The sequence below is a fragment of the Cynocephalus volans genome, chromosome 4, assembly GCF_027409185.1.
Source record: "Cynocephalus volans isolate mCynVol1 chromosome 4, mCynVol1.pri, whole genome shotgun sequence".
NCBI classification, from domain to species: Eukaryota; Metazoa; Chordata; class Mammalia; order Dermoptera; family Cynocephalidae; genus Cynocephalus; species Cynocephalus volans.
Window position 1 is genome coordinate 71,895,141 of NC_084463.1, and position 11,446 is coordinate 71,906,586.

At 36.3% G+C, this 11,446-nt stretch overlaps 1 protein-coding gene across 1 annotated transcript; it reads left to right on the plus strand.

Moving 5' to 3' along the window:
* Positions 1–257: 257 nt before the first annotated feature.
* MMP10 (matrix metallopeptidase 10) lies at positions 258–10,288 on the plus strand. Its single transcript, XM_063094341.1, has 10 exons — positions 258–359; positions 1,518–1,762; positions 1,855–2,003; positions 2,439–2,564; positions 3,981–4,145; positions 4,323–4,467; positions 5,296–5,429; positions 7,988–8,147; positions 8,862–8,965; positions 10,188–10,288. Exons 1-10 carry the CDS (start codon positions 258–260, stop codon positions 10,286–10,288), a joined length of 1,431 nt encoding a protein of 476 aa, XP_062950411.1.
* The last annotated feature ends 1,158 nt before the right edge of the window (positions 10,289–11,446 follow it).

The following is an 11,446-nucleotide window of genomic DNA, read 5'->3' on the forward strand; positions in this document are numbered from 1 at the left end:
CCACTTCCCGGAAATTAATCATTCTTTCAAGTTTAGATGGTTGAGGGAAGTTACGAATGTGTGCTGTTTCATCTTTACATTGAATTTTCATGAACATTTCTGCTGTCATTCAGATTTAAACAAACAGACCCCACACATACATGAGTCATGCTTTCGGTGACCTAAGCACTGTCTCCCTATAAAAGGGAGGCCGCTAGAGAGTAGAGATAGAAGCCAGTTTACAAAAAAGGGACTTTCTTGAGAAAAAGGCAGTGAGAATGAAGCATATGGCCATCCTTGTGCTGTTATGTCTGCCGGTCTGCTTGGCTTATCCTCTGGATGGCGCAGCGAAGAAGGACCCAGACACGGACTTCGTCCAGGTAATTAATGGTGACATCCATTGCAACCACTGGCCAGCCCCAGTGGAGCAACAGGTGTGCCTACCTGATCTTCCAGCACAAAGCAGAATGATTCGATTAGAAGTTACTGTGCCAGAAAATGTAGCATAAGAGAAGACCAAAATGCTGGAGGTGGAAACTCTCTTCATTTTAACAGGGAAGGAAAGAAAGGCACAGGTAGTGGATATAATTACTCAGTGTTACAATAAAATAGTGGCAGCAGCTCTGGGGATTAATGAAGAGAACAAGTGGAAAATACATGAAACTTCTCTGTCTTTAGAATTTCTTTAGTGAGGCGGGTTAGTGGGCAAGGAGACTGAGTAGGCAGGTTGTTAAGTCAGATTGTAGAAGGCAAAGTAATTCAGTAGGAAGCAGAAAGCCACTAAAAGATTTTATGCATGTGAGTGACATAATAAGAGCAGTTTTTAAGTGAAAGTATTATGCAAAAAAAAGCAGCTATCTAGGCACGTTTTGAAGAATGCCTATTCGATTTCAAGGAGAGTATCTTTCATTTTATCATTTTTACTCAGTTGATTAATGTTTATTGAATACCTGTTCTTTGTTATGTATACACGGTAAAGGTTGCAATCATCTGTGAAGATGATTTAATATAATTTCTTCCAGTTGTATTAATGTTTGATTTTAAATTAACTTTTATTTTTCTTTCCAAAAAAAGGATTTCTTTAATGAAAATAATTGGAAAGAGGGACCATGCTAATTTTAATCTTCAGATAATATTTATTTGCCATGTTTGGACAAAAGAATTTTTTTAATGATGGAAAACGGAAAAAGTTAGATATATTCACTCAAAGTATCCATACAATTATGTTAAAGGAGGGGTTCTTTTTTTAAAAAACATATTAGACCTGAATTTTCTTTTCTTCCTTTCTTTTTTTATTGAAGCATAATTGATTGTACATATTTGTGAATTTTCAATTTCAAATTTCTTACTCAACTAGCAAACTAAATTGCAGTGAAATTTTAAAATTTGTGCAAACATAAGAAAATGAGGAGTCAATGAAAAATCAAATTGTGTGAAACCTACTTTTGTTTTAAAAAATAGAGAAAAATTAAAATAGATTGTAAAATTTGAGTAAATTGCTAAAACTCATAAAAGTGACCTAAATATTATTCCATTAGCAATATCTAGAAAAGTACTACAACCTCACAAAAGACAGGAAACAATTTCTTAGAAGAAATGACAATGGTCCTGTTGTTAAAAAAATCCAAGAAATGCAGAAGTTCCTCGGATTGGAGGTGACAGGGAAGGTGGACTCCAGCACCCTGGAGGTGATGCACAAGTCCAGGTGTGGAGTTCCTGACGTTGGTCACTTCAGTACCTTTCCTGACACGCCGAAGTGGAAAAACACTCACCTTACTTACAGGTAATGGTTCCAAAAAGGTTTCACATACTATTGAAATTTTATGAGTTAGTATGGCAGGAGAAAATAATATCTCTTCAATTTTTCTCATACAGGATTGTGAATTATACACCAGACTTGCCAAGAGATGCTGTTGATTCAGCTATTAAGAAAGCGCTGAAAGTCTGGGAGGAGGTGACCCCACTCACCTTCTCTAGGATGTATGAAGGAGAGGCTGACATAATGATCTCTTTTGCAGTTAAAGGTAACAAAATAAAATATCCATTTATCTGGTGTCTTAGTCCTTTCAGGTTGCTAAACCAAAATACCTTATACTGCGTAATTTATAAACAGCAAAAATATATTGCTGATAGTTCTGGAGCTTATGAAGTCCAAGATCAAAGGGTTGGCAGATTCAGTCTATGGTAAGAGCCTACCTCAGAGATGACAACTTCTGTGTCCTAACAAAGTGGAAGGGCCAGGAGTCTCCCTCAAGCCTCTTTTATAAGGGCACTAATCCTCTTAAAGCTTTAATCACCTCCTAAAATCTGCATCTCTTAATACTATGTGAATTGGGTATTAAGTTTCAGCTTTGGGGGGAGACACCAACATTTAGACCATCGCATCTGGTGTTGTCTTATTGGAAAAGAGTAAAAGAAATTCTGAAAACTTATATTTCCATTATTTTTTTCTCCATCAGAGCATGGAGACTTTTACCCTTTTGATGGACCAGGATACACACTGGCTCATGCCTATCCACCTGGGCCTGGGTTTTATGGAGATGTTCACTTTGATGATGATGAAAAATGGACAGAGGATACATCAGGTGAGTCATAAGATCTCTGGATAATTTCAGGAATAATGTCTAACCACACCCAAGAATAATTTGATTATCTAAAATGAGCCGTAAAAAAATATCCTAATAACTGAAATTTCTGATTATCTAAGTGGTAACCAGAAGTACTCTTCATTTCAATCACTGAAGAATTTTAGAAAATATCTCTACTTCCATCTTGGCCCCCATCAAGTGAGCACTATTCAGTCTTCTTTCCACACAGCTCAGGATCTTGTGGAGGTCTTAGGACCAGCATAATTAATAATGTTTTTCGTCTCTTTAACTGTAGATGACTAGGGTAGAATGAATTCTGTAGAATTTGTTTGGATCCTAAAACATGCCCTTGTGTTTTTTTCTCTTTTTTCCACTTGCCTCCTTTTTTTCTTAAAAGTAAAGATCAGAAGAAAATGCCAGAAACAAAAGGAAATTGCTACAAAAAAAAAAAAAAAAAAAGTCACTGTCTCTAGTTCAGGAGCTTTTTTTTTCTAAGTTAGTTAAAACAAACAGTGACTAAAATAAACTCACTTCTGAAGTTTGAAAACACACTGTTGAAACAATCACTATTTCTGAGATTGGTTGGAATCTTTAAAGTAAATGCAAAAAGCATCTTTAGTGAGGATACGAACCTGAAGTTTGTGCTGCATGAAATGATCTAGTTTTATTTGAACAACTATTATTTTCTGCATAATTGCTTGGAGCCTTAGTTAAATAATTTCTACTACTAATTTCAATAAAACTATTTTTGCAATAAAAGAAAAGCTGACTCCAGCTGTGTTTGTGCTACAGAAAACAGTTATTGGGTGTGTTTCTGTTTTAAACTGAAGACTGTGCATATCCAATGGCACCTATTACTGGGAAGATTTCTGACAACCAAAAATTATTTTATTATGATAAACAGTAAGAAGAACAAATCAGGCTAAAGCCCCACAGGAAATAAGCAGAGTTTTGTTGCTTAAGAGTTTGAACAATAACATAAATACTCTGATTAATTTCAACTGAGGTTGCAATTGGTGTATGTTACTAAATTTGACTAACTTTTTATTTTTAGACATTGAAGAGCTATATTTATTGATGTTCTATTAGTCTTAGTACCTACAAAGAAATATCTTTCAGAAGCAATGTTTATCACTGTCAGTTGAGGAATCGTGACATATTTTTTTCTGACCAAGGAGGGACGTAGGGAGGCATACGGTAAAAAACTGTCATATATTGACTTCAAGTCAACCTTACACAATATATGAATTTCTATAGAGTATGGAATATGCCAATCAATGAACCAATGCACAAATAAGGAAAAGATATTGTGTGATCCCAAGCATGGCCTGTATGTTGCTGGCACGTGTTCTGTATGTGTATTTATGGAATAAATGGCTGTTAGACTCTGAACATTTATGATTTCTTAAATAGGGACCAATTTATTCCTTGTTGCTGCTCATGAACTTGGCCACTCCCTGGGTCTTCACCACTCGGCCCACACTGAAGCTTTGATGTACCCACTGTACAACTCAGTCACAGACCTGAGCCGATTCCGCCTTTCTCAAGATGATGTGAATGGCATCCAGTCCCTCTACGGTGAGTGACACTGGGGACGTTAGGCATTGCAGCTGTGCAATGATGATCTTCAGGAAAGCTTTAATATGCTACATAATGTTTGATCACAAAACACCTTGGGAATGTTGGAAAGCATATAAATTGACAGCCACCTCACATTTCTGCTAATGTTTGTATCTCCAAATTTGTTCCCTTTAGGACCTCCCCCTACCTCCTCTGACGACCTAACGATGCCCACAGAATCTGTTCCTCCAGGACCTGAGACACCCACCATGTGTGATCCTGCTCTGTCCTTCGATGCAATCAGCACTCTGAGGGGAGAAATTCTGCTCTTTAAAGACAGGTCAGATTGGAAAATTATATTTTCCTATCTATTCTTTTTATCTGCAATGCTTAGGGAAAAAACCAGAAACTTGATAGAGATTTTTAAATGAAATAGTTTCTCTACATTTTGAAATCACTCAGACATGATTCTTGTCACATTTTTAACACATCCTCAGACTTGTCCAGATTATTTTTTTTTACAGTCTTACAAAGGATGATTCTAGGTCATGAGAATGCAAATTCAATGAAGGCAAGGGGTTTTCATCTATTGTGTTCACTTTTTAAATATCGTAAATGATGGAACTTCCTCAGAAAGCACTGGTGGAGCTTTAGAAGCAGGGCAGTAACCTTAACTTTGCTAAAAAATGCTACTGTTTAAATTAATTAACTTTAGAAAAAGTGATATATGGTTATGATGCAATATTCAAACAGTACCAAAAGATGTAGAGTTAAAAGAAAAATCTCTCTCCCATCTCTAACCTACAGTCCCCTAGTTTCCCCCACATGTACAAGCACTGCTATCAATTTCCTTTGTCTATTTACAAAGATGTCCTATTCACACACAAGCATAAATAAGTACATAATATTTTCAGAAAATATTAATAGGTGCATGATATACATACTGTTTACAGACTTTTAGAATGGAACCAAGCTAAATAATTATACTGGAACTGGTACAATCCCTGCCCTAGATTTCATTACCCTGAAATCACACGCAGGAGCATAGTGCAATACAGACTTCTGCAAACAGATGAATTAGCATTGATTGAAAGAGGATAAAAACATGTTTCTTTTTTCATATATCCAAAGGAGAAAGACAATAGCAAATAATTCTTATATATTTCAGATATTTTTGGCGCAGATCCCACTGGAACCCTGAACCTGCACTGAATTTGATTTCTGCATTTTGGCCCTCTCTTCCATCAAATTTGGATGCTGCATATGAAGTCAAGAGCAAGGATACTGTTTTTATGTTTAAGGGTAAGTACTATACAAGAACTTGACTTGGAATAAATCATATTGCGAAAACTTCATTGACACGCGTTTTCTCCATTATATTAAATTTTGAATGGTTTATTACTGCAAGACTTAGTGTTAATGCTTTAATAAGATTTGTATAAAGAATTTCTATAAGATTTGTATAAACTCTTTAAAAAGCATTGAATGAGGCTTCCTAAATAAATAGATGCTATTCCATATTCATGGACAGAAAAATTCAATATTGTAAAAATGCCAATCTATCTGTAGATACAAGACATTTTCAATTCAAATGCCAAAAGATTTTTCATGGGCTTAACAATTTAGTTCCCTAATTTATATGGAAGATCAAAGGCCACGAATAGCCAGGACACTCCTGAGAGTAATAAGATGAGGAGAAAAGCGCTGTGTTATAAAGCTTTAAAAGGTAAGATATTGTCATCCCGGTGCAGGCATGGATGAATTAGCTAATGGAATTATCCAGGCCTGGGGCTCCTTGGTCAGATTTTTAAACTACCATTTCCATTTGTTCTGTTGGTACTATGCTATTTGAGCTTCTATTACTTCTTGAATCGGTTTTCTTAACATATTTTTCTAAGAATCTGCCAATTTTTTCTGATATCAAATCAATTGGTATAAAGTTTTCAGAGTATTATTTTATTTTCATTTTAATTATTGCTAAAACTTGGTTCCCCTTTTTCATTCCTAGTATTGAATCTTTTTGCTTTTCTCTCTTTTCTTCATCAACCTCATAGGATATTTAATAATTTTACTGAAGATAACTGACTTTTGTCTTTGTCGATCCTTTCTGTTGTATTTTAATTTCCTATTTAATTGGTTTCTGTCCATATTTTTATTATTGCTCTCATTTTTAAAAAATTTATTCTGTTATTGTTTTTATAACTTCCTAAGTTTGATATTTACCTTATTAACTTGCAACCTTTTTTTCTTTTCTAATATGAGCATTTATGCCTATAAGTAACCCTTTTTTCCCCTTTATCTCACAAATTTTGATATACAGTATTTTCATTTTGTTCACTTTTACATGTTTTTTTAATTTCCAGTTTTATTTTTTTCCCTTGACTCAAGTTATTTGGGAATATTTTTAAATGTCAAACTTCATAGGCATTTTGTAAAATATATTTATTTCTGAGAATATCATTTTTGTAAAGCTTAAATGAAATAATGTAAAATTGTGTTGGAAATTGTTAAGGGTTCTATAACTCTGAAGTATTGCTATTATCCATTCATTTAACAGTTATTTATCACTTGCACTGTGCCGGGCACCATGCTCATTAGCAGAGGTCAGAACTAAAAGGGGCTCATGTTCTAAAGGGGGCAGCAGAGATGAAGCCATCAGTGTACCAAGTGCTGGGATTGAGAGAAGACCGGGTACCATGGGAGCACAGAGGAAAAGCACCTGACCCATACCCAGGGTTCAGTAAAGATCCCTGGGAGGAGGCAATGTTTAGGATGAGTTTTTAGGAGAACTTTGCTTTATAGAGATAGCGGGATGTGTAGAAAGTGTAAGGGTCTTTGATGCAGAAGGAACTGATCATGTGAAAATAAGAATATATCTAGAACTGCTCAGACAGGTAAAAGTCATTGAGTTCAGATGAAGCAAGAGTGATACACAACAGCTGGGCATTTTACTATTTTCTTAAAGTATTTTTCCTTTTTTCAAAGATTTTATTGATTTTATTTTAATATAAAATATGGATATAGAAACACCACACCAAATATATATACAGTTTAATAAATTATTATAAGGTTACCACATTTGCCACCACCACCACCTGGATAAATAGACAGAGCTTTGGTTGCAAGCCCAGAAACTCATCCGTGTGTCTCATTCCAATTACAATCCTTATGTCCTCAGAACTATGATCTCAACCTCTAAGTAATCACTTCCTTACATTTGTAGTGGTTTTATAGCCTTAGAGTGAATTGCTACAAACTGTAGCTTAGTCTTGCACATTTAAAATTTTATTATTATTATTATTTTTGTTTAGATAATTTATTATACATACATGTGGGGTGGATTGGCATTTTACATTAGTTACTCTGCCAGTGGTGTGAGGAAGGGATTAAGGCTTGAGAGACTGAAATGAGTCCATTTTCCTAATTCCCTAGAATTAGGGAATTGAGTAGATTCCTATAACATGCATAAGAAGCACGGATTGGACGAGGTGACTATGAGATATCTAAGAGGAAGTATCCGAAAAGCAACTTGACCTATTGATGTGAACCTTGGGAGAGGGCTAGGTTAGAAATTTAGATTAAGAAGTCACCAGCAATTATAAGAGATAACTAGAACTGATCACTGTAATTTATAGATGATAAATGTAAGACACAAAAAGGGCAGTGACCCAGAGTTATCTACTAGGTTTTTTGTTCATTCATTTATTTACTCATTCAGGGAATATTTATTAAATACCAGCTATGATCTGGGCACTGGATTAGTGGAATTAAAAGCAAGACTTTCTGTTTACCACAACGATGCACTGTTTCTAAAACCAACTGGCTTCATTCAAAATTTCTTTGGTTTATTTTTTCAATAGGAAATATGTTCTGGGCCGTCAGAGGAACTGAGGTACAAGCAGGTTATCCAAGAAGCATCCATACCCTGGGTTTCCCTCCAACCATAAGGAAAATTGATGCAGCCTTCTCTGATAAAGAAAAGAAGAAAACATACTTCTTTGTAGAGGACAAATACTGGAGGTAAGATGAATAGGGATGCCTTTGTATGGAGCCTAATTAGGAAAATTATTTTCTTTCTTTAAGGATATCTCCTACCCCCATCCTCTAACTTCCCCTCACTTCAAATTTTCTGATCATAAGGAAGTCAGCTTATAGCTGTTCAACTTCCCCAATACAAAGGGATCAGAATGGTGATCACTGGGCCATTTACCCAGACACCAAAAGACATCATGAGAGGCCATCTGAGGTCCAAAGGCACATTTACGTCTCTTCCCATTGCCAGTCACCATGTGGCTGCCATAGGAAGCCCAGGTGTGGCAGGCTGTAGAGACAAGGTCTCCAGGGTCCCAGAGATAGAGAACCAGAAGTTTATTGGTAGCCAAATGATTTAATTCACTTTGCATCTTACATGTATGCAGTCCTCATGTATTTGTGGCAGAAAAGTACTTGGTTTCTACATGTCCAGACTTAGAAAATTCACCCCAGACACACATGTGGAACCTCTGCAGAATAGCATGGTGTCATTGTTTCTGGGAAAAATGCTGTTTTCTGTGCTAAGCTTATAAGCCCAGGAAAGTCACATACCATTGTAGCCCTAAAAATGTTTGATACTTCTCTGCACAACTTCAAAAGTTTATCTAGGATTCCACACCAGAACATTAACATCACATCATACTGCTGTGTGTAACAGGACTTTTACACAATATTGAACTGTATTTCTTCCACTTGGTGCAGATTTGATGAAAATAGAAAGTCCATGGAGCAAGGCTTCCCCAGACTAATAGCTGATGACTTTCCAGGAGTTAAGCCAAAAGTTGATGCTGCATCACAGGCATTTGGTAAGAGGACCTTCATTCCATTTTCTTTTTTTTTTTTTTTTTTTTGGTCTTTTTCGTGACCGGCACTCAGCCAGTGAGTGCACCAGCCATTCCTATATGGGATCCGAACCCGCGGCGGGAAGTCGCTGCGCTCCCAGCACTGCACTCTCCCGAGTGCGCCACAGGCTCGGCCCTTTCATTTCATTTTCAACGGGGCATTTTATGGTATCAAATGAAGTGTAGAATCAAAACCGTTTTCAAATCATTCAGTCTTATATCCTCCAAATTCCTGAGATTTTTAACTTTCTGATTTATGCAAACTGGGTTTAAATTTTGTGTTTCTTGACTACCTTTCAAGTCTCTGTTTCGTACCTGCACACAAAATCAATGGATACTTCCTCTCACTGAAGCCATTATCTTTGAGGTCTCTGTGTTGGTATAAAAATAGAACCAAGTATGAGTCAGGTGTACTAATGGCTGGTTGTCTCTCTCCTCTATCTCATCCCAGGGGGCTTTCTCTGGCTCTCTGTTGCAGTCTTCAATTGCCTACATTAGTCGTTTGTAAATAAATAGTAGTCCCCTCTATGCTCAAAATAGACAAGATTTGATTCCTGGTAATGAGGACACAGGAAAACCAAACTTGTGTTTGCTTACTCTGAAGGAATTTTGAAGGGAGCTGCCGGGGCTTGACAGTGAAAATGCTCATGGGGCTGACGATCTTGTTGCTAAAAATGACTTGACTATGATGTATGCAAAGCAAGAAATGGACCTTTTCGTGCATTTTATCATTGATCTGATTCTCTTGGGTCCAGTTGCCTCCCAAGCTGTGACTTAGGACCTAGTGGGGGAGGAGTGGTTGAGAAGAAAAGAAAAGAAACTAAGATTTTAAAATATCATAGAATTGTATCTATTTAGAGAGAGTATATTCTAATGTTTTTGGAGCACCGGCTTTAGAGTCAGACATAGGAAATGGAATCTTCCCTCTATTTTTCATTAAAGATGTTACTTTGGGAGAATTGCAAAACTTTCCTAATTTTCAGTTTTGTCCTCATAAATAACACCTCACACTTTTTTTGTAAAGAGAGATGAGATAAATTGTGTAAAGCACTTATCACAGTGCCTAGCACAGAGTAACCACTTAATAAATGCCATCCATTATTAGCTCACTCTTATTCTGTTATGCATATTGCAAAACTGATATATTTGAAGAATGTCTCATCATCATTTTTATCTATTTTTACAGGATTTTTCTATTTCTTCAGTGGATCATCACTGTTTCAGTTTGACCCTAATGCCAGGGTGGTGACAAATGTATTGAAGAGTAACAACTGGTTAAATTGTTAGGTGAGATAGGGAGAAGACAGACGTGGGCATTTAAAATGAATCTTAATAATTATTCACCTAAAGTATTATAAGTAGAAATGACTAATTATTCCTGTGTGTGCTGTGGCCAAAGAAGATGAGCCTTGCAGATATCTTCATGCATCATGGAGCATTTGTATGGACCTCTTCCCTTGCTCTTGAATTGCGTTGAATAGAAGTGAGAAATACTCGTGTGTGACAGGCGAGAATGTGTCTACCTGGGTGTTTTAATAATTATTTAATAAAGATTTTTATTTTTGGCCTGTTCCTTCTTTCTAGAGTAATTCATGCTCGATGCACTGAGCACACTGTGGATTGAGCATTTGACAAATGCTCTGCCAGTAGGTGTAGTGGGATCACATACATATGGATGGGCCATATGGCTGTCATATACCCTATTCTTGGCACCAATAGTATCTTTATTGTTAAGTGTTCTTTACACACCTAAGTAAGAGAGAGGTAAGTTAATAATTGTCCTGCAGGGCTGGTTCTGGGCAAAATTGGGAAGTAGAATTCTAGAATGTTGGAGCCTAGGAAACTAGCACACTATCTACTCCATAATTTTACAGGTGGAGTTCAATCATCTCTTGATTCAACCAAAATCTTTCTTCAGTGGCACTCCCTGCCTGCCCTACAGATCAAGTTTCTTATATCATCTTCACCCTCTCATTAAAATACTCTCATGTTGCCATTTTGTACCTGGCAGCTCCTGGGAGATAAGAATTTGTGTGCACATGCCAATCATATCATAGATTTATCACCACTAAGTCTTATGATTTACACCACATCAGGTACACGATAGTAACTTGTTCACTCTTTTATTGACTCACTTATATGCCAGGCACTGTCATACATGCAAGTAAGAAACACACATTTAACCCAAACTCATTGAGTTTTGTCTGGTGAGAGAAAGAAATCAAACGAAAGAACACAAATTAATGTATAATTACAAGTTATAAAGGAATTATTAAAGAAATGACAAAGTGGTAGAGGAGAATAATTTTGGAGGAGGGTCCACTTGCTAAAGTTTGGTTATTAGAAGGTCTGTCTGGGACAATAACAAAAAATGAAAATCAAAGTCCAATTAGCAAGGTGGATGGGGAGGAAGAGATAGACAATTCTAGAAAAGAAAATGCAAAA